Here is a 25,750-nt window from a genome sequence, read left to right on the forward strand (position 1 = left end):
CTGGACGAGCCTCGAATTCTGTATTTCAAAAATTTTACTGACGAAATAATACAATATGACTCCAAAAAAAGTATATACCGAAGTTTGACTACTTTGCGTTTGCAGATAAATGAGAAAAATTACTGACGGCATTGTTAACTGTTACTTTAGACTGAAGAAGGCTGTGGAAGGCACATAATCAAAACATTGCTCAATATTCCAGAAAAAGAATTTCTCGTAGAGAGTATTATTTTCTTTCATACGCAGTTGGTCAAGGTGGCAGAACTAGTATGAAAGCAGTATGCGAACTTTATCAAGAGGAATTCCATAAAGACCCATAATCAAATCGTACAATACTAGTGTGTGTGTGCGTGCGCGCACGCGTTTTTTATCTTAAGGGATCAGCTGTGAAGAAAAGGTTGTTACGTTATTAGGAATGGCAGACGTTTCAACTTCACGTACCGGTAGTGCACGTTCCCTAAGCGCCATAATTTAGTCTTATTTGAAGAATTTGAGGATCACAGCATTAATGACTGGACAATCTTATGACAGTGCAGCTGTTATGACGGGTATTAATAATGGATTGCAGGCTTTAGTTCGTGAAAACCACAAGTATGGCAACTTACATACATTGCATTGCGCACAAATTAAATCTTGTTATAATTTCTACTTGCAATGAAAATAGATATTGCTTGTTATAGATTTAATATAATACAGTAATTATATGAGTTTTTCTCTCATCCAGATACGCATGCGCAATTTATGAATATTCAGAAAAATATGCAAATAAATAAGCATGAAATCAACAAACTCAGCGATACTCGCTGGATTTGCAGAGCTACAGCTTTGATTTCCGTTAAAGCAACATTCCCTGCAATAGTAAGGGTGCTGAAGAATATATCTAGTAACTTAAGACACCCAAGATGTTTAGTTGCTAAAGGACTGCTACAAAATATTCAGTCCTTAGATTTCCTTGTATTTCTGATAATATTAGAACATCGTTTTTCAAATATAAATGTTGCAGCATCCCGATTCATGTATTGCTTCGTGCATTCTAGCAATTCAAGGGGCTATTAGAAATTTGGATTCAAGTAAGAATGAAAAGATGTGGTTGGAGATGTGAGAAAAAGTACTAGAATTTTGTAAGAATAATTTACAATATTTTCCTGAAGATGATTCGGAGAAAATGACACATTTTCAGAGCAAGAGAGATGTAAATACAGACTAAAACGACCTTGTACAGTTTCAAAAAAATTGAATTACTATACATATTGATTACACAACTTTTAGCACTAGGCCTATATCACTTTGGAAAACGTATTTATATGTTTTTCGCGTGTTAAATTTTATGTTACCTTGTTAACAGGTTTCGCCTGCTAACTAAACACACTAGAACAATATGAAATATACAAACACACAAAAACACATCCAAATGAAATTCTCAACACACAACTCAATTTCAGAACACACACACTCTTTGACTCCACATTATACTACACAAACGCATCCCCACAGGAAACAAAACAAAAGGCGCCAAGACCAGCAACAACCAGTTCTGATGATGGCCAATAGCAGGCTAAAACATGTTAACAAGGTAACATAAAATTTAACACGTGAAAGACATAGAATACGTTTTCCAAAGTGAATGACTATGTTGTTAGTGAATCTGTGGGGAAAAGATACAGGGACGAATAAGAAAGGGCAGACAGTGCAGCAACACAATAACAGTTTCTGATGAGTAGTGACATAGTGTTTTTCTTTGTGTTACTCATTATTCGTAGGTTAATGATATTTTAATCAGGAGATTAACATCAGCTGTTATTTTATCCAGAAGTTCACTTATTACTTGCAAAGTGTCCTCTTTGATTAAAATATAAAAACAATATAATTATACAGTATTAAAACACTTATTAAAAATAATGTTTAGACCATACATGTTTCAGGACGTGCGGTCCTATCTTCTGTGGTCATATGTGATGAAATAATCTCTTGATATAATGTTATTCAAAATTCACAATGTTGAAATTGAAGTATAATAATGTGTATGAAATTTAAAACGGCCACAGTACAGAATGAATACTTACGACTAATCAGTTGATGATCGGTGATGTATGACCCCGGTGTGGGTTGGTGACTGAATGCGACGTATTAAAACAAAGTGGCGTGTATTATGACTACGTGGTCAAATCGAAACTTAATATTCAGATCAATGAAAATGTTACTATCAATTGGAGCTTTATCATTTAAATTATTATTATTATTATTATTATTATTATTATTATTATTATTATTATTATTATTAGATTATTTCCTTACAGATGATCACTGAAGATAGGACCGCACGTCCTGAAACATGTATGGTCTAAACATGATTTTTAATATGTGTTTTAATACTGTAATAATTATATTGTTTTTATGTTTTAATCAATTGAATGAAAACACTGTCAAATCAAGACTAGGTTTTAACATGTCTGTTACAAGCATGTCTAACGTTATTGTCCTCTTTGAGTTTGGTGCTTACCACATTCCTAGCAATATCTATTTCAGCTTCTGACATTCTCTCATTTATTTGTGGCACTGAATAATGACCAATAAAATATCTTGCACCTTTTTTTTGTTTAATCTCAAAAATTCTTCTCATGACATTGCTAATATCATATCTTCATCTTAAAATCTTCTCATTTTTGCTAATAGCATGTCAAATACAGTGTAATACAAACACTTAAGATAGCACTGTTACGTATTTTATTGATGTATGCATGTGTTTGTGTACGAGAAGGAAAAAGAGGGAGATTGTTTTAAGTTACCGGTATACCCTATTATAATTTGTAGTAGACCTACAGTTCAAGCCCTATACAACTCGGTCCGAAACATCGCGGATATGGATGTAACACTGTAGTAAGAAACACACTCTCCGAAAATACTTTCATTAAGTATTCGTATTCCGATATACTGCACCACGGTCAAGCAATAACGGGTGGAGGAGGTAAATGATATCCCCATAACCTCGTTATATCGGAATTCTATGGTTTTGCTTTGCCCCCCCCCCCCGCCCCGAGGAAACGGTTCTCTCTCCGCCTATGCCGCTATGAGATGAGATGAGATGAGATGATAGAGATTCGTTGGGACGCCACAGGAGAACCGGAGCTCCCGGAAACAACCTCTGTGTTACCTGGACCACGGACTTGTACAACAAAATTAATAACAAGAAAAGTACAATAAGGTTGTTCTCTTTCGCCCATATTTTTTAACTTCTATAATGAAAATAACAAGGTCGTAATAGACTTGATAATGAAATTTTAAAATTTGATTTTCAGAGTATGCCTGTAAATTTCATTTTATTTGCATGTGGTATGGCAATTATGACAAGAACAGAAAATGAACTACAAAGTTCTATGCAGAACATATTTTATAATATAAAATAATTTTGAAATCTCGCAAAAATATAATTTAACAATATTTCAAAGGAGAAAACGAAAATCAAGAATAACTACGTGCAAAAATAATGATACAAAATAAAATTTAGAACAAGCTAAGAAATTCTGTTATTTACTCGTATGTTGTAAAATATCAGATTATAAATCCACCGATGAAGGCAATACCGGTAAACTGGCCAGATTAAAAAAAAACTGATGCAATATAAATAACCTTATCTGCAAAAGTATGAAATGAAATGATATAATAGTAAATGGCAGTACTGACAATGATTTATGTGGCTCATAGATACGGGTTCTAACAGCAAAAAAAAAAATAATAAATAAATAAAAACTGAAGCATCAGAAATGAGATATATAAAAAACGGGATACAATTTAAATTGTTACATTTTATAGTCATGCTATATATACAGAGAAATTACAACTAAAAAAATTTCAATAATTTAATAGAAGATTAGAAGAATAAAATATGTAAAAAAACGTAAAATGAATGGGGCCACGTACGATACTACAATATACCTTATAAAGTGTTTCATTACAAACTAGATGTAAAGAGAAATACCGGATGTCCAAGAAACACTGGTCGGACATATTACAGCAATCTGAAACCAGAACAGGCCTTCGTGTAGTTAATGATGACAATTCGCTTCCAGCACTTGTCGTCTATGCAATTTTCGAGGAGTTATTTGCAGATACCAACTCATCTTTCGGCCTCTGCTTCTGTCAATTGATATGCACCTATTTGTCGTCGTCTCCACATTATTCCAAGTTGGTGGAGGTGCAGATTGTCTCTGGAAGTACCAAGGATTGCCAACAACTCAAATGGCAAGTTGTTCTTCCAACTTGATGGAAAGAACCTCACTTTTAAACAGATGGGGTTTATCGTATATTTCCCTTCATTAAATCGCTTGATGCAGTTTAATACCGTCCTAGTACTAACTACCTGTTCCCCTTAATTATACTTCATACATTTCTTCAGCTACTGACTTGGCTCTCTGGCCATTTATCTAAAAAAAATCTCAGAAGCACATTCTCGATGAAAGGCACAATACACAACGATCATAATTATTATATTCAATTACATGCTTCCTGAAACTTGCTTTAATACAGTACCAGGAACTGATCTAAACAAATAACCTGTTGCCTAGCAACTGAAAGATAACTTAACAGCACATTTATATAAAACGACTGCCGTTTTTCTGCCATCATCTTTTCGCTGTTGCTTCGTTACCTGTACTACCACATTGCGTAGAATCAGATTTTTCTCTGTTGTTAAATCTTCAAATATGGAACAATCAGCCTAACGACTAACTTTTCTAGTACAAATGACAATCATAACCTCAACGCACATACGTACTGTATAGGCTATCCTTGTACCCATACATTTGGCCTCTCTTTCTTGTTTACAATAGATAATCACAAATCTGTCCGGCAAACATATCTGCATAGCAAGTAAAATGAAAGAAAAAAATATTTTGCTTTTAAAGTAAAACTTCTCCAGCTACAAGAGCATTAAAATTTACTTAGTTACATCCAACTTTACTTAATATAACATTTTCGAAGTAATTAAACATGGATATATTTTAACATAGTTTGGAATATTAGACTTCTGTATGTAACACTAATAAGGAGTACACAGATTTGAAAACTGTAAAATAATGCTCCTTAGAAATGGCATTGTCTAACCACTTGTATCTCTGGCTGATATTTGTCCCTCTAACTAATAGTTGTTATCTATCTGCATTTCTGACTATTTACTATATATCTCTGTCTGATGTCTGTCTCCCTGACTACTAGTATCTACTTCACTACATGTATCTCTGTCTGATAGCTCTCCCTCTCTGACGACAGTACCTATTTACTATCTGTGTTTCTGACTACTTGTATCTCTATCTGACACCTGAACCTGTCTCTCTAACTGCCAGTATCTGTCTCTTACCTATTTCTCTGACTATATGTATCTGTCTGACATGGTCCTCTGACTACCAGAATCTGCCTACTAGCTCTCTGAATACATCTATCTGTCTGATACCAGTCCCTCTGATCACCAGTGTCTGACTAATATCTGTCTCTCTAACTACATGCTCCTCTGTCTGATACCGTCTCTCTGATTACCAGCATCTGTCTACTCCCTCTAACTATTATCAGTCTCTCTTACTATAAGTATATTGGCATCTGTCTACTATCTGTCTGATTACTTGTATCTCTACCTGACACGTCCCTCTAACTACCAGTACTACTACTGTCTCACTATTTATATATGTCTGGCACCTGTCTCAATGGCTATCAGTATCTGCCTAATATCTGTCTCTCTGACTACTTGTAACTCCATCTGATACCTGTCTCTTTGACTATCAATATCTGTCTACTGTCTGTTTCACAACTCGTATCTGTCTCCATCTCATACCTGTCCCTCTGAGTATTAGTATCTATCTACTGTCCGTTTCACTACTCATATCTGTCTCCATCTGATACCTGTCCCTCTGACTACCAGTATCTATCTACTGTCTGTTTCACTACTCGTATCTGTCTCCATCTGATACCTGTCCCTCTGACTACCAGTATCTGTCTACTGTCTGTTTCACTACTCGTATCTGTCTCCATCTGATTCCTGTCCCTCTGACTACCAGTATCTGTCTACTGTCTGTTTCACTACTCGTATCTGTCTCCATCTGATACCTGTCTCTCTGACTACCAGTATCTGCCTACTATTTGTCTCTCTGACTACTTTTATCTCCATCTGATACCTGTCTCTCTGACTGCCAGTATCTGTCTACTGTCTGTCTAACTATTTGTATCTGCCTGATACTTGTCCCTCTGACTACCAAAATCTGTTTACAGTCTCTCTGACTACTTGTTCTTCTATCTGACACGTCCCCATGACTGCCAGTATCTGCCCTCTTACGATTTGTATCTCTGATACTTTCTCTCTATTTTTACTCGTGTTTGGATATCTTTCTCTCGATATGGCTATTTATTTATCCTGTGTCTGTCTTAGTCTATATTTTGTACGTAGTACCCTATCTGCAAGTTCGCATATTTATTCGTCTAGATATCTTTCTGTTTCACTACCAATCCGTTTGTATATATATATATATATATATATAATATCTACATCTGTACCTACATCTCTCATTCATCCATTTTAGATTACTATGTCCATCTTACACTTTATTTAGCTGTTTAAGCATACGCGGTAGAATTCCAAAAATTGGAGTCTTTATAACAACAAGCCTACATTACGATGGCAGACAAATATCCATGAACTCAGGATCGTGACTGAAGTGGCGTGTTACCGATTTCGTAGACCTACACCAGTGGTCGTAAGCACTCGCTGAAATGGGTAAGGGGTAAGGAGTGTACTGCAATATGCACCGTCGTGCAGAAGAGAGAGATAGAAAACATACCCGCCAGCAGGCATGGATGCACTCTAGTGCAATGTCTTATCCGCGGGTAAAATATGCTAGCCCGAGAATGCACTGTGCTAACGACAGCTGGCCTACACAATGACCGAAATCATATCTATACTAATAATAAATCTGTAGCCGAAATTTTTCTGGTAATTTTCGATTTTCCAAAAATAATTGGTCCTAACATATATAATTAACCACCCTGAAACCGAAAATCGCTTTTCTGAAATTTTTGTTTGTATGTCTGTCTGTCTGTCTGTATGTTTGTTACCTTTTCACGCGATAATGGCTGAACGGATTTCGATGAAAATTGTAATATAAATTAAGTTCGTTGTAACTTAGATTATAGGCTATATGGCATTCAAAATACTTTATTTAAAAGGGGGGTTATAAGGGGACCTGAATTAAATAAATTGAAATATCTCGCTTATTATTGATTTTTGTGAAAAATGTTACATAACAAACGTTTCTTTAAAAATAATTTTCGATAAGTTTTATTCCTTGAAAAATTTTGATAGGACTGATATTTAATGACTTAATGAGTTTTAAAATTAAAATAACTGCCATCTAAGGCCGTGTAATGAATTAAAAAACAAATGACTTCGTCCATAAGGGGCCTTGAACAGCAACAATCGAAAAATAGCCTACAGAGAATGTTTCTGTGTTTGTATGAAGTAATATCGGAAGCTAAATTAACCGATTTGTATAATTAATTATTATTTCACCATTGGAAAGTGTAGTTTCTCTGGATGGGCATAATGCTATAATGTTATTACAGTAACTTCTGATATAATATAATATAATATAATATAATATAATATAATATAATATAACATAATATAATGGGAACCTATAACAAGTAAAATAAAATATACACATTAAATCTAAAAGATGTCAATCTTCATTAAACTATGGTTGCATGTAATAAAAATTAAGAAACAGGTTAAAGGAATTGAAGGGTACACGGGAAAAACGATCAAGGTCCATCAAAAATCGAAATTGAGTTAATAATGCTATCTTATAGTGGAAAGGAAGTACTATCATGTGGTCTAGCTAGTAATAAGAAATAATCGTTCTTGACATTCCACTACGTCAATTTCTATTAAATACACACATAATAAAGTATTAAGTGCTTAAACTTTAAAATTTGTTTTTCTCGAAACTTTCTAAAATGGACGTTGATCGTTATTCCCGTGTACCCTTCAATTGTCATTGCACCAAATGAGTGTCTCTGGACCCAAATGATCGCATTTTAATTATTTGGATGCAATTTAAATTAAGTAACATATTAAATTATTTATCCTTCTATCAAACACGAATGTTTCCTGGATCAAACGTCCTATTTTAATAATTATGTAATTACTTTATATTTATTTCTAACGGGTGCAGCGGAGCGCACGGGTACGGCTAGTACATAAATAAATCGTCGCGTTCAGTTCTCCTTGCGAGTATTTTCAGCCAAGATTTATCATGAAGCATTTGCTATCGGAAAGGACATTATGACAAGGGACACAGGTCCAGAGTGATAATATCTGCTTAATTGCCGGTGTTACAATACGATCACTGGATGCATAACTAACCAGTAAATGCTACCACTTGGGCAAGCGTAAAAGACTAAAGAACAATGTCACGTGCTAAACTAAGCAATATCCGTCTTTCGGTTGTCACATCTTCCCTCTGACAGTGTTCGTACTATCGAAATTACGAAATTGTAGAACAATGCTATCACGGAATGTACGTATTTATGTATGTAGCAAGAGCATCTGTTCCAGTGGGGCTGCACACGTGTCTTGTAATCTTCTGATCGATGTCGTGGAACATGCAGTGACTCATGTCAATTAGGTATTGTTCCAAAATCCCGTCGCCGAACAGTTCTAGTTTGCAGATTTGCCGCCAGCCCTCATGTTTTGCATTTGATTGGCGTTCTATTTTAAGTCTATAAAATGGTTCACGTATAAAGAGCAACCTTCTGCTGTCTGCCAGCAGTTAACGTCCTTATTCCGAGGTTTAAAGTTTTATATTTCTGTGAACGAGAATGGAGACAACTGCGAATGAAGGTACGCTCAATAATGACATTTTAACATTAAGTTGACTGAAAGGAATCCGTATTTGTGGCCTTGTGAACTCCTGTGTAAGGAATACGTCAGTCTTGCTAAGAAGGGAACACACGAATATAACCTCAAAGCACACGTTTCTACAGTAGATACAATATTTACACCTGTCACGTATAAAAATTGCATTACCTTATCATTTTTCTTCTTTAGCATCTCTTTTATGAATCATAATAATGGAGTAAGAGTAAGAGAATGTAAATTCTTTTGACGTCTAAAAATCACTTTAGCAGGGAATGAAGTGATGTCAGCTGTTTTCAACGTGTTCACTGGTTCCCTCTAATGATCACTGAATACTACTTCCGGAATACAAATCTTTATTAAATATTAAAAAATGTACGCATGTACCAGTCACTGTATGCAACGATTTAGAGATAAATCGAAGTAAATGTTTTTACTTTTCTGACGGGTTTTGACAAAAAGTGACACGGGATTTGGGGAAAACCTTATGATTGCTTGTAACGTTAGGTATATAGGAATTAGGATAATGAAATTAGAATAGATAAATACAATTTGCTGTAAGAATCAGGATTCTTATACGTACGAGAATTCTCGTACACATACGAGAATAAAATTTCGATTGTTTTTACGAGGTACGCCAAATGTACGACAATTTCAGCTATTTTTGTTGTCATAAAATATGATTACGTACCGGTGTACAACATTCACTGTTTTAATAATAATAATAATAATAATAATAATAATAATAATAATAAGGTGAATGTTACTTATGTCCCGCCCACTATAGGAGACACAGGCCAGTTTTACACTAATCCTACACATTTAGTATAACTTGTTGCTTGTGGGTGAAACGAGCGTTGAGCGACTTCCGCCGATTTTGGAATAGACACCGACGCACTTGAACTGGCAACATAGAAAACAAAAAATCACACTCAATCGCTTTCACCTTCATCTTGACGGGATAATAAAAGCCTAAACTAACCTAACCTAACCTAAGTGCGTCGGTGTCTATTCCAAAATCGGCGGAAGTCACTCAACGCTCGTCTAACCAATATTCGTTCAGTGGGCGGTGGATACTCTACATTGACCAATAATAATAATAATAATAATAATAATAATAATAATAATAATAATAATAATAATATTTTATTTTATTTTTGTTTTATTTAATTTTTTTTATATTTATGTGCTGTCAGTAGCTGTTGGCCAATAAAAGTCCAGCATAATGATACAAATAAAAATAGTAATAAATTGTGCAATAGTGTATTACAGTGATACCATAATAAATAACAATGGAAAACAAAGTGTACACCTCTGTGGAGTAATGGTTAACATGCCTCAGGGTGAAATTAGCGGCCCGGGTTCAATTCCTGGTTGGTACAAATTACCTGGTTCAAATTTCTTCCAGGGTTTTCCCTCAATCCATTAGGAGCAAATCCAGAGTAACCTTTGGCGCTGGACCCCGAACTCATTTCGCTGGCATTATCATCTTCAACTCATTCAGACGCTAGATAACCATAGCAGTTGACTAAGCGTCGTAAAATAACCAATTAAAAAAACAAAGTTAACAATTGTTAATTGGTAATAATAAAATAATAATAATCCGTGACGCCACAGTCCTTGAAGAGGCCAGACCGACCAGCCAGCCTCACGTTCACATGCCGAAGCAGAGTGGACGATCATCCAACAAAATAGAGGTACCGTGTGGTTAGCACGATGATCCCCCCAGCTGTAATAACTGGCTTTCGCAACCGAATTTCGCTACATATCGTACCTTCCCAAGTGTATTACGATGCTGGGTGGGCACCGGTCCCATACACTAGCCGAAATTTAATGAAAAAATTTCTTCTCCCATGAGGACTCGAACCAGCGCGCATTCCATAACGCGAGTCCGAGGCAGGATGCCTAAGGGTATGTACACGTTGGAGCAACGATAAACGATAAAAGAAATGACCTAGCGACGCTTTGGTTTTATCACAGTCTAGTATATACAATAACGAAGCTCAATACGTAGTAAATATGCAAACATTAGATAGTTGCTCACCACTAGGATCGCTAATATCGCCTCATAACAGGCAATGCAAAATAGTACCGTCACAGTCTATTGTTTCTAGCACCCTCAAAACTCAAGCTTCGTGACTGTATATAGTAGACTGTGGTATTATCAAATAATCAAGTGTTCATATCAGAGCAACGAGGACGCGGGAAGCGAACATTTTGATTTATCGTAGAAGATATTCTATACATCCACTTAATGAAAGAAGATATATAGGAAATATCAGCTGCTAGGTTCAAGGTTAATATAACTTAAACACGTACAAAATTGAACCCGTTTCTCATCCCAGAGCTAGTATAAATTCATTGTGTTGTGATTGGTTCTTGTGAACATATAACGTATCACGAATAAATACACAGCTGATCAATATGCCAATATTTATGATAATTAATTTAATATTCCGAAATAATAATAAATCGATTAATATTCTGATATATTGATAACCACCGGTTATTATGCGGATTAATATTATTTCAATTAGAGATCATATGAACGACAAGAGCGAAGAAAATGGAATTTTTCTTTTTCGTCGCTTATTGGTTTAGGTGTATTAATTTAAGTAAAGTTAATAGAAGATTTTAACTTCTTTCTTATGCTTTCAAAACATATGCTTTTCTTTAAAGCTTTTTAACTTTAATTATTTAAATTATCTCAAAATTTTATTATTATTTTATCGTTACCTCAATATGCACACCTCAATGACAATGCATGTTTCAATTCTCTCTGATATAGCATCGCTGCTTCTTTTATCCTTTATCGTCGCTCCAACATGTACGTACCCTTAGACCACGACGCTACGCCACGCGATAATGGGTAATTGGCAGAAAAATAAAAACTAATGTAAATTATATTTAATAATAATAATAATAATAATAATAATAATAATAATAATAATCCGTAAATATTATTTATCCATTTGTATATACAGGACATCATTTTATTTTTACTTCAATTTTTATTGTACCTGAGTTTTTTAATGTACTTCACTCCCACCCCTTCTACTAAGGAAGTTCCAACTCCACACAGAACCAAGACCGCAGATAGTAAGCAGTACTGAGTTACTGGGTATAGTACGTTCCAGAAATATGTTCGCGTTTTCCAGTGACGAAAGAGCTTTCAATATTGAATCATATTTTCGCACAGGTACTGTCCGTTTGCCTACGTCGCATCCCGATTTCCCCCACCTGCTTCTGCTCGCCCCTCTGTAAAAGCTGGGCTGTCTTAGCTCTTTTCTGAAAACATTAATTTCTCTTAGGAATTGGACGTTTACGTAATATTATACAGCTGTTTAATTTAACTTAAATAAAAGGGCCTCGTTAAGTAATTAACTGTCACGTGATTTCCTCCCTTTCTACAGTCCTGCGGCATAACCACTTGGACGGACAGTAGATAGCATGTCTGAGTAATTTTATATTTTCGGGTCGGGCAGAAGTGAAGATTGAATTCACAGTACGTAGAGTAGGTACAGAATTATTTCAACATGAGTTACTAGTACGAAGGACGAAACTGGCAATTGGAATTAGATGCAATAGTCTATAGTGCGATAATATGCAAAAAAAGAACTGAAGTCTGTATCGAAATGAACGGCCACCATTTTCAGAAATGTGTTTGAATATTCATATTATGATTATTTTTTAATTTAACTTCTTTCTCTATATTGTACGCTAATGTGCTGTAGACAGTATACACTGCATAATGAATACGTTCGCATGGATAACTCACTTCGTGAGTAAAAACACTTATTCTTAATACAGTACTGTACTTTGATTAAAGAAAAACCTAATGAAAATTATCAGACTCAAAATCGCGATATTTCCTAGTTTACGTAAATGGATGAACTACTTTTCTTCCATCCTATACCTAGTAGAGTGATTTGTGTTTTACGCCAGTATCATCTAACTCCAGTCTTGGAGGGGGGAGCAAGCGGTGTTTCCGGTTCTCTAAAGGTATAGACAGGTTAATATTAAAAATGTTAGTAAAAATAAAATGATGTCCCTGTATAAGGAATGCCAAGATTGGAACCCACGATCATGGCTTTATTTCAACGTTAAAGCTGTGTTTTGGCTTTTACGTGGACATATTGCGGACAGCATCGAAAACCCGTACAATCCCCAAGACTTCAAATTTTTTCTATTGCATATGATAAATTAAAATTTCATGTAATGGGTGGGGGGGGGGGAGGTAGAGAGTCTTGATGGAATGGAAGAGAGAAACGGAAATACCCCGAGAGAAACCCTCAGCAAAGACTGCTTTGTCCAGTACAAATTCTATCACGGCCTGGCGCGCTAGTTCTTGAGCCACAGATGCGGCATGCCCCGAACTTACTATAGATTTTGAATGACGTCTATTTCATGGCGAAGATGTAACTTGTCATCTCTGTGAAAACTGAGGGAACTCATTCCTTGTCAAATAATTACATCATCTCGGTATAAAAAGCCTGTCATCGAAGTCGCTTAATACTGTAAACCTACGTAAAATACAACATGAATCTTACAATATAAGTACAATGTGCTCGAGGAAAGACAGAGATTAGGCTATTTCGTAACATATCCATGGTAAAATGCATGGACAAAAACAAGAGGGAATTCAGTTACTGGTACTAATAGAAGTATAACCACAGTCTAGTATATACAGTCACGAAGCTTGAGTTTATAAGGGTGCTAGAAACAATAGACTGTGCAGATCTATTTCGCATTGTCTGTAATGAGGCGATAATAACGATCCTAGTGGTTAGCAACTATCTATGTATGCATATTTACTACGTATTGAGCTTCGTGACTGTATATACTAAAGTGTGGTATAACGACGAGTTGCCTGCTGATCATAAGTTTCGATCGTGCTCGAGTTCGATTCCCTCTTGGGCTGATTACCTGGTTGGGTTTTTTCCTAAGTTTTCTCTAACCGTAGGGCGAATATCAGTTAATCAATAGCGAATCCTCGGCCTCATCTCGCCAAATAGTCTAGCCTGCCATCTCGCTATCCCAATTCTATCGAACGTTAAATAATCAACTGAAAAGTAAATAATATAAAAAAATATAACAAATAATAATTTCTAATTCACGGTTTATGTTCTGCAGTTTGTTTCGGCGCTATAAATTAATGTTACCACATTTCCTAGTTTGGTCCACTCCTGATTTCTTTCAATAATAATAAGATTTCTTTCTTTCTTTGTCTGTTTAACTTGTCTGTTGTCTGTTTTTCCGCCTTAGGGTACGTACACGTTGAAGCAACGATAAACGATAAAAGAAACGACCTAGCGACGCTTTGGTATTATCAAAGAATCAAGTGTTCATATCGGAGCGACGAGGACGCGGGAAGCGAACATTTTGATTTATCAGTAGAAGATATTCTATACACCCACTTAATGAAAGAAGATACATAGGAAATATTAGCTGCTAAGTTCAAGGTTAATATAACTTACATACGTACAAAATTGAACCCGTTTCTCATCCCAAAGATAGTATAAATTCATTGTGTTGTGATTGGTTCTTGTGATCACATAACATATGACGAATAAATACACAACTGATCAATTTGCCAATATCTACAATAATTAATTTAATATGCCGAAATAATAATAAGTCGATAAATATTCGGATATATTGATAACCATCGGTAATTATACAGATTAATATTATCTTAATCAGAGATCATATGAACGACAAGAGCGAAGAAAATGGAACTTTTCTTTTTCGTCGCTTTTATCGTGTATATTTGCTTTTATCGTTACTCCAATATGCACACCTCAATGACAATGCATGCTTCAATTCTCTCTGATATAGCATCGCTGCTTCTTTTATCGTTTATCGTCGCTCCAACGTGTACGTATCCTAACACGCTACTGCGGGTAAAAAAGGGTGAATCATTGAATCACACAATATACAATCTCACAAGTGCGAGCCTCTTTGGTCATGTAATCAGCAGGGCCACCGCAGAGACATCACAGGACAATCACAAGACAACGCACAAACACTCAGTCCCGTGGACGGAAGACAAATTTCTTCCATTGCCCACGCCGGAAATCGAACCTTGGACCACCTAGTTGGGAAGTGCTCGCGCTATCTACATAGCAACAACAGGAATTAATAATAATCATAATAATAATAATAATAATAATAATAATCATCATCATCATAATGCCATATAGTAAATCTATTATTATTATTATTATTATTATTATTATTATTATTATTATTATTATTATTACTACTACTATTATTATTATTATTATTATTATTAGCAGCATCCCTAATCATTGGATACCCTAATTTTACTTGTTACGTTGTCACTTTATGAGGATTATGAACTAATTACTGGCATTAACAAGTAGCAATAATCCGTCAAGTAGTTATTATGGTATAAGAACACCACTTCAGGCAATTAGAACAGTCTAACACGCTCAATTCTAATGGAAGGAAATATATAATCATTAATATAATTGAACGCATAAATTGCATTAAATTTACTTCCCTCTCAGTCATATCCACAATCATTATAAATAAGAATCAATTGATTAAATATATAAATATCATAATAATACCTAATCGAACGACAGCATAAACATTTAACGCAGTTACACGGATCTGTCACTTTTCTTTTAATTGGCACTTGTGTAAGAATCCTACTGTTAGTCTTGTGAACTAAATGATCGTTGGTTTTATATTTACAAAGGTTTCTCACGCCAATAATTATTTATTAATGAACATGACGGATACATGACTTTACAAAAATTAATAGGAAGCATTTCCAGCGATGAACACTATTTTCATTTCTAGCGTTACTACACTGCAATTCGTGCTCTTTTTCTAGTGTTTATAAATGATCTTGCCCACCTAATGAAATTGATACTAAAACTATGTGTTGTACTAGTAGACTATATTGTAAATCTCATCTGTATATATTTCATCTAGACTGTGACTATATATTAAGATTTTATAATAGTATTAAGTTTTTTGACTTGTTCCATATTCTAGCTGTAAGCATGTATGAATACCATGGAATGTTAATAAATACAATACAATACAATACAATACAACAATTCTAGATACAAGAACGGATTAAAATATGGAGTTGTGGACATAAGGTCATGAGTGGACTATAAGTACTGGAATACATACGAGTAATATCATTTAACACGTCAATTAAACATCCCAACACCCGAGAACGTGCAAAGTAAGTATGAGTAAATCAAGAAATCTGAGTTAGTAAATCAAGAAATCTGAGTTAGTAAATCAAGAAATCTGAGTCAGTAAATCATGAAATCTGAGTCAGTAAATCATGAAATCTGAGTTGGTAAATCATGAAATCTGAGTCAGTAAATCAAGAAATCTGAGTTAGTAAATCAAGAAATCTGAGTCAGTAAATCATGAAATCTGAGTCAGTAAATCATGAAATCTGAGTCAGTAAATCATGAAATCTGAGTTACTAAATCATGAAATCTGAGCTGAGTAAATCATGAAACCTGAGTTACTAAATCATGAAATCTGAATTGAGTAGACTAAATCGTGAAATCTGAGTCAGTAAATCATGAAATCTGACTACACTAATGGAATCATACACAATTTTACCAAAATAGGGTAACTTAGGGTCTTTTGGACAGTGGGGCTTGTTCGACACTTTGTACTTTAACGTGTTACCTCGCCACTTGAGGGCACCACATTCTGCTAGAAGTCAATGACGGAAGTAGCCACGAGTGGAAGCTTCATAGAGAATAGAAATCTACAAAGAAACCGTGAAATATACAGCATAGGTGAGTGAAAATACAATACATGTGTTTTAATGTTTACCTAAAACATCAGTTGTTATAATTGAAAGACTTTTGTAATTAATAATTTAAGGGTGTGAAAGATATCAGATGATGAATTGTAAGCTTCCACGTGAAAGCGTAACTGCTTGTGGTAATGGCATGTAAAGCTGAGGTCTCTGCAGTCGTTCGGAGAGCTGTGACATTAGTTCCTTTGTTCAGCTGCAGGTTGGGGACTGTTGGACAGTGAGTACTGCTGTGTAGCTTGTATCCCAGAAGTAAACACGCCATTCCGAATGCTGCTCTTGCTCCGTCTAAGGTTTCGGACAAACACAAGAACAAAGTAATAGCAACGCAACAGATAATAATGCAGCCATCACCAGTGCAAGCACGCCCATGAAGAAGAACGATGTTTCAAATATACCAGCAGTAACTCCTTTCGAATAAGTTTCACCGATACCCGAATTGAAAGGAGCACTTCAAGGAGAAAATCTAAGTACAGAGCAGTTTTGAACTCTACACCATTGTCAAAAGAGACATCCCAGAATGCTACCACTAGGAAACGTCAACTCCCAGAAGAGGAAACCAGCAGCGAAAATGAGAATGACCTTGAAAGTGAGAGTGATAGTGAGGATTATTGCGGAGAGTGTGGAGGACATTACTATGACAAGAACACGAAAAATTTTCAGATGATTGGGTATTGTGCCAGAAATGTAAAGGATGGTACCATGAATCATGTGCTGGCGGAAGAGGGAAGAAGCGCCTCACTTGTAAAAAGTGTCTAGTGTGACAACGATACGTCAAAAAGAGTCATTCTGTATCATTCTGTACTGATAATCTGTTTAATTATATGTTACTATGCACAGGAATGTGTCAAAAATGTTCTGTCCAACAGATCCCAATAAAGGGTCTTTTGGACACTTTTACACTAATACAGATTTTGATTAAACTCCGGAAAACTGTGTAATTTCTTGTAATAATTTCATTACAGATCTACACACAGATATATGAGAAACCACATCACCAATAGTTTCAGGGTGCACTATTACTTCCTAACTCTAAAATTAATCTTGAGTAGCAAAGTGTCCATCTGACCCAGTTCTACCCTATTAAATCTTTCAACGATTATAAACACATAGATACATTTTGTTACTTTGCATTCGGATATAGGCCTACAGTATTTTTAAAATCAAATGAAAAAACTGAGGCCTTCTGGATCTTTGCTTGTGCATATTGTACACGGTATCATCATGAATTGATCACGGTATCATCATGAATTTATCACGTAAGCCTATACGCAGCATTTTCAAAGGTTGGTAGTTTTGTCGCAAATTTACGACGCCACGCACACATTTTCAATTTGAAAATACCACTTCAAAATTAGTTTTTATCGGCATCTATAGACCTAATGATGATGATGAAAAAGAAGAAGAAGAAGAAGAAGAAGAAGATGATGATGATGATGATGATGATGATTAATGTTCACAATTTAACTCTAATTTTATATGTTCCTTTGCTTACTTATTATTTCCAAGAATTTTAAATCCTCTTGTTAATACAATGATGACATTGAGTTTCTAACAATAAACAAAACAAAAATCCATCCCAAAACGCTGCAACATGCTGAATTCTAAAATTAAAAGTGCTATAAAATGCTAAATTTGTTTTTTAAAGTGCTAAATTTGTAATTTTAACTTGCTAAAATCACTTCTCTGGCTAAAATATACCATCTATAATAATAATAATAATAATAATAATAATAATAATAATAATAATAATAATAATAATAATAATAATAATAATAATAATAATAATTTGACATGAGTCACAGCCAAAGTATATTAAATAATTATGTATGCAACAATTAATATTTATTTTGACACGAACTACAGCATTTCATTTAGTCAGTTTACTCTACTTCATACAAAGAAACCACAAAGAAAATCTCCTTTGATTTGAACGCCATTGTGATTGCAAATAAAGTCCCGTTATTTTTTAAATAGAATTATGTCCTTCCCCGAATGTGGATAAGGGGGTACGTACGAAGTTTTGAATGTCCTAAAAAGTGAAAAATTTGAAACGCTTCCTGTACGGAAATTATAGTGCACACATTTTATCTTTCCACGCTCACATGTGTGCAGCTGCGCTGTGCACTGCCGCATTCACTCTACATCCGCGCGAGCGCAAAAAGATAAAATGTATGTACTATGTAAGGTTAACGATTTACAGTTGGATATAGGACAGATGTCGTTTCTTAACAATATGTAGATTGATTGGACTAGATGAATCAGGGGCGAGGGGGGGAGGCGCTGCGAAAATAGCCGTCTTTAACGAATTATGAGAGTTAAGAGACCCAATTTGTGAGAGTAGTAGGCCTAGTGAGCAAAATACCATCGCGACCGGCGAAATGCACTAAGAGGGGTGGCCGAGGGTATAAGGATTCAGAAAAGACCACAAATATCTGAAAGAAAACGAGAGTACAGAGTCCAGATGAAGGCAGCGCGCTAGAGTGGAAGTCCGTTTCAGTGTGTAGTGGTGTAGTGTAAACAGAGCTTATGTGAATATAGGTGGCTTTGACATGAAGTGATTTAGATTTTTGTAGTTATTGTTTTGTTTTTATTGTTAATAAAGAGAAATTAATTGGTGAGTACAATCTTGTTTCATTAATTTTAATAGCACATAGTAGTTCTACCAAGTTCTTGGTAGCACACCTATGCTCTGGAATCTCTTTCTTTTTACTCACAATTATATTTCATGTATCATTTTTAGATAAATTGATTCATACATTTGAATATGAACAAAATCTGGGATAAATAATTGTTGTACACTAACAGCATGACGAAAATAATTTTTTTCTATAATAAAGTTGCTGAAAATAATCTCTAAATCGATGTTTATGGAAACATAATACTTTCTCTTTATACGTCATAATGAGAAAGTAAGAATGATTCCATTCTACAGGAGATTATAATAAGGTCTATAATAGATAAAATGGCTGTGGGACAGGTACCTTTCCAATGTATGAGTTCTCCTTGCCATCCCTACCCTGACATTGCACCCTTACGTCCATGATTGTTTCAGCTAGGCTGAATAACTCCTGCAGTTTATAAGGGCCATTAAAATACCTACAGAATTCTTACTTTCGCCTGAAAATGAAATTTTGGATAAGTGCCATCTCGTATCAAGGCTTATTACAGAAGTCCCACGCATACACATTATTGATAGTTCAGATGCCAAGAACCACAGTGCAGTACTTTCCATGGAACGGTGACTCTAACATCTTTTCTGTGCAGTTCCAAACATTTTTTTTTTATTTCGGTCTCGAACAAATAACCTTTCCTTTATCGGACGGATGCACACAACTGGAATGTAGAAAACCTAAGAAGTGAGTATGTGGATATTTGTCGATTTATTTATATCATGTAGGATGCTGTGATATTTTCTTAATTTAACCGATTTAACAACGGAGTAGAGTTGATCTCCGATTTAACAACGGAGTAAAGTTACTCTTATGTTCCGTGTGTTTTTCTGGATGCAGGACATAAGGACTTTTAACATTGTCATAAGAAAGCTATGTATAAAAACAATGAAGACATAACTTAATACTTAGAGTCCCAGGTTAGTTTCTCGGGAAACTTTCCTTGAAGAAGAAGAAGAAGAAGAAGAAGAAGAAGAAGAAGAAGAAGAAGAAGTCTTTCCTGGGTGGGTAATGGGTATCTAGAGTCTGAAAATTTGTATGATTGCGAGTGTGCCGGATTAAATAACTAACAGTCTTAAAACAAAAAATACAATACAGTATATCAGCATATCACTATAAACCTGAACCTTCACAATGTTGACAAATTATATATCGACTACTTCCATATCACTTTCTGTTCATCAGTTCACAGCCGTCTTATTTGACAGACTCGGACTGATTTCTGCAATCGAAAGTTTTTTTGATAAAACAATTAACAAATAAACTACAACGCAAAATATTATCTTTCGATGAAACACGAATTAGAAATAACTCATTCTTTTTCCTTTCGTTTTTGTACGTGAAACAAAGCGAAAATATGAAACTTAAAATAAATATTAGGCATACATCAAGTTTTTCACCGTGAGGAATGATAAGACCAATTTTTAGCATTCTTGGCACTGTAAAATTTTAACTTACTACTTGCAATTGAAGGTTTAAAAAAATAAACAACCATAGTCCAAAAACATAAATTTTCAGGAAAAACACAAAACTATCTAACATGGATACTGCTGACACTTCGAGTATGAAATTCATCATGCCACTTCTTAAAGTGTTGTAGAAACGTAGAAAAGTTGAAGTACATTTATAACTTAAATTGCCTCTGAGAAATACATGTGAAGAGCACAGGGGAAAAACAGTTAAGTCCGAAATTATCGATTTTCTGTTTTAGATGTCATGTAATAGCTTAGGAAGTGTAGATTTGTGTAGTCTAACTGTACAGAATAACAACCTCATCAGTCCAAAGAAATTTTAAGAATGATAAACCAAAAACAATAGAATATAATGGGTCTTGAAACTTTTAACTTGCTCTCCTGTAAAAACAGTAAAACGTGATTTATCAGAAAAACATCACGCCCACTATTTTCTGTACTATTCGCCACATTATGAAACTCAGAATTATGTAGTCCATGGAGTTAAACACTGTATCTTTCCTTGTAACTTCAAATTTATAGCAGAAAATCTTGATTACGGTGTACACCACATATCGTTTGCACATTGTACCATATTCACATTCACTCTTTTATTATTTTAATAATAATAATAATAATAATAATAATAATAATAATAATAATAGTAATAATAATAATAATAATAATAATAATAATAGCTCGATAGGTATTAGGTATCCATTACATTATTATTATTATTATTATTATTATTATTATTATTATTATTATTATATTTATCTAATCAGAGGCCATAACAAATATAAATGACACTCGGGAGGAAATTAAACGCAGAATAAATATGGGAAATGCCTGTTATTATTCGGTTGAGAAGTTTTATCATCCAGTCTGCTGTCAAAAAATCTTGAAGTTAGAATTTATAAAACAGTTATATTACCGGTTGTTCTGTATGGCTGTGAAACTTGGACTCTCACTTTGAGAGACGAACAGAGATTAAGGGTGTTTGAGAATAAGGTTCTTAGGAAAATATTTGGGGCTAAGAGGGATGAAGTTACAGGAGAATGGAGAAAGTTACACAACGCAGAGCTGCACGCATTGTATTCTTCACCTGACATAATTAGGAACATTAAATCCAGACGTTTGAGATGGGCAGGGCATGTAGCACATATGGGCGAATCCAGAAATGCATATAGAGTGTTAGTTGGGAGGCCGGAGGGAAAAAGATCTCTAGGGAGGCCGAGACGTAGATGGGAAGATAATATAAAAATGGATTTGAGGGAGGTGGGATATGATGGTAGAGACTGGATTAATCTTGCTCAGGATAGGGACTGATGGCGGGCTTATGTGAGGGCGGCAATGAACCTCCGGGTTCCTTAAAAGCCAGTAAGTAATCAGAGTCCGTATGATACAAATTTACGATTTCGCGTCGACTGCTCAATTCCGACACTGCAGACAGAGGCGGCGCAATCAGCCGCACGCACTAACGCACAACTTCACAACGTCGCTCCCTTCCCGCGTGTGAGAGAAAGAACTGTTAATACCCTTCTAGTTTTGTACAGACTGCAAAGATATGTAGATTGCAATCCCACAAAATGATTATCGATAAATCTTATCAATACTATTGAAAAATGATGAGGAATATTTTACGTAATATTTACTTTGATCGGTCAGGATTCCAATTCTAGCTTTAGATCAAATTCTCAATTCCACACTTGCTACAAATGACAATAAACCATCAATAGGAAGTGATTAATAGAACATATGATTCACAGAACAGTAATGTCAACGATCGGGCCAAAATGTATCATATACTATCCCTGTGTATCAAATATCCCCAGTCTCCCCTACCGTGAAACGCCTCTAATTCGGACTTCACTAATTCGAAATTCTCGATAACTGGGACAGCTCTTCTTTTTAAACACAAGGCATTCGGAGATAAATATTCCACATACTGAAAGTAGAAGTGAATTCAAGGAATGAAAAATGTAATAAATTCAAATTATCCAACATAAGATACATTTAAGCACATTAATTGAATTTGTGAAATGTAAAAGGAAATGTCATAAAATATCATCTTGCTTTAAAAGAAAATTAAATGCGTCATGATGTAGTCTACATAGAAAACTGCAGCGCAAACAGATACAGACAACACTTACCTCTTTTCTTAAATCATAGTCTGAAAAGTCAAAAGTTAGTACTTCCTGTGCAGTAACTGACTTGAAGTAGAGAACTTCAAACTCGTTCTTTTTTTATTAATGTTTTGAATGAATGAATGAATGAATGAATGAATGAATGAATGAATGAATGAATGAATGAATGAATGAATGAATGAATGGGAGGAGAAACATTATAGGGTACCACGAAAACGCCTCCTTGCAAGGGAGTTTGGGGCTGAGAAAAACTAAATAAATGTGAGCTCCAAGTCTGCTGGCCACTTGTCTCATTCCGAGTTTCGCCATTCTACTGACGGAACTCTAGAGAATGTTGAAGGGGAAAGCCGACAATGGACGTAACCTAATACAGTAGCTACCACATAAAGGAGGGCGAGAGGAAAGAAGCATGTAAAGTCCATAACTCACTCATGTACCGAAGCTAATAGGCGAAATCCAAGGCTCCTATTTGGAAGTATGTTTCGTATTCCGTATATTTCTTAAAGCTAGTTACACTATTTACTTCCTGTGCAGTAATTGACTTGCACTAAAAAACTTCAAACTCACTCTTTTTTTAATTAATGTTACAAAAGTTTGTAATTAAAGCACTGGTAATACAGTATCGTTATTTTTTCGATTGTCGAAATAATCTTGTTCCAGTAAATTCTCTTTAATTCGGAACTTCACTAATTTGGACTGGATTCCCACCCCCCACCCCCCAAATTAGTTCGAATTAGTGGACTTGTATTATAATTTGTAACCTTAACCGGTTTCATAGTGATGAAATTCCTCTTTAAATCTCTTGCACCAGATTTTAAATATTGTAGGAAATAGTGTTTTAATTAAATATGAAGCAATTTTTCTACGAAAGGGCCCAGGAGCCACTCAGTTCAATGTGAGAGTAATGTTACACCTTTAGCCTCCTTCCCATCTAAATATAGCCTACAGTTGTATATGACGTTAAATTAAGTAAAGCCTGGCATTAATTTCAATCTGTTGTAATTAATAACATAATTTATAAACAAAGTTTTGCTTCTATAGGTGCCTTGCTGCAGGCATCGTGCGTCAAGACAAAAACGCAAGAATCAACAATGGACGATATTGCTATCAGCCATGCCTTCATTGACGGCTCGATTGTGCAAAGGAAGAAAAGCACCACAAATAAAACGTTACGTAAGTTAGCAGAATAAAGCCAACTTATTATTATTATTATTATTATTATTATTATTATTATTATTATTATTATTATTATTATTATTATAAATTCTTCGATAAATATAACGAACTGTGGAGTCCTGCAGGGCTCTATTCTTGTTATAATCTCCATTGATGATATGTGACTGTGTATCATTCGCTGATGATTTAAAAATCTTCACACAATCAAAAGTATTACTGATTGCCAATCTCACCGTGACATTGATGCAAATGCAAAATGGTCTGAAGATAGTGGTATGAAAATTAACGTTTCCAAAACTACTTTCATAAACTTTCAAGGAAAACTTCTTCTCTTAAATCAACTATTATTTAAATAATATTCAAATTAATAGAACGGATTGTGTTAGAAAGACCTTGGAGTATTCACTGGCAGTAAACTATAATCATATCTTGATATTTTTTTTATATTGTAATGAAGCATAATTTTAAAAAAATGAAGTACCTGTGTAAAGCATAATGCTTAAAGTTTCATTTTGGACCCTGGTATTTTAATAAGAAATTAAAAAAAAAAAATTTTAAATGTTCTACCAAAGACCTCTGACAATGGCAATAGTGTTACTGTACTAATACACTAGAAATAACTGTATTTTTTATGATTTACTATTGCAATATTTACGTTTATTATATTTTATTCACTACGTTTTTAGTTTTTTTAATACGAGGTCATAAAAGAGGAGAATGTCCACTGCTGTGGAGTAATGGTTAGCACGTCTGACTGTGAAACGAGCAGGCCCGAGTTCAAATCCTGGCTGAGACAAGTTACCTGGTTGGGGTTTTTTTTCCAGTTTTTTCCCCTCAACCAATTGAAGCAGAATTGATGGGTAACTTTCGGCGTTCAACCTCGGACTCATTTCGCCATCATTAATTCACATATCATCACCATCCATATCATAGCCCACGTTAAGATCACAGCCATTCAGCTACCCAATCATTTGCAGAATAGGAGTGGTAAGCACAATAAGTCTCAGGCTGCAGTGTAAGCCTTTGGGTCCCTCAACCATACGTACAAGAGAAAACACAAAGAGTGGAGAATAAGCTATTTTCTGCTGAAGACATGAATTCCTTTAACACACTCTTTATGTGTAAAAATTTTTGTAGTAAATTAGGGTTTAATAATGCCACAAAGAAGCTTTATTTTCGTTCCAATTCGTGTGTGAGTGCCTTCGTTTCACATAGAAAATTACTAAAACAGAGCACGATTTGAAAATATATGACCAAGTATTATCATAATTCAATGTCTATAAAATAATAATTAATAACTAGAGCCCGGATGTTAGGCAAAATGCCTTTTTTAAACTGAGTGTACGTATGAAAGACCTATTAGAGATAAACACGTTTCCACACATTTGGGGATGATTTTTATTTTGCCTTTTTTTTTTGCCTATTTTAAGGTTAAATGCCTTTCTTAGTCTTTTTACGTCGTTATTGTACATTTTCTATATTTTTAATGCATTTAAAATAAACCACATATAAATTATATCAAAAAACAAAAAAGAACGGTTGTACAAATTAAAAATATATATTCACCTCACACAAATATTTGC

General features: G+C 34.7%; 1 protein-coding gene across 6 annotated transcripts in view; it reads left to right on the plus strand.

Moving 5' to 3' along the window:
* LOC138712217 (sialin-like) overlaps nt 1–25,750 on the plus strand; it is a 59,655-nt gene that overhangs the window by 17,574 nt on the left and 16,331 nt on the right. For 3 of the 6 annotated variants that reach the window (XM_069843763.1, XM_069843765.1, XM_069843766.1), the window contains exon 2: nt 24,033–24,164. In XM_069843763.1, coding sequence (XP_069699864.1) covers nt 24,083–24,164 — 82 coding nt within the window. In that variant the 5' untranslated portion in view covers nt 24,033–24,082. Of the gene's footprint in view, nt 1–8,745; nt 8,882–19,945; nt 20,081–24,032; nt 24,165–25,750 lie in introns of those variants that run through there. The other 3 variants (XM_069843767.1, XM_069843762.1, XM_069843764.1) reach the window with 2 other exon arrangements.

This window comes from Periplaneta americana, chromosome 13, assembly GCF_040183065.1.
Source record: "Periplaneta americana isolate PAMFEO1 chromosome 13, P.americana_PAMFEO1_priV1, whole genome shotgun sequence".
In the NCBI taxonomy this organism is placed as follows: Eukaryota; Metazoa; Arthropoda; class Insecta; order Blattodea; family Blattidae; genus Periplaneta; species Periplaneta americana.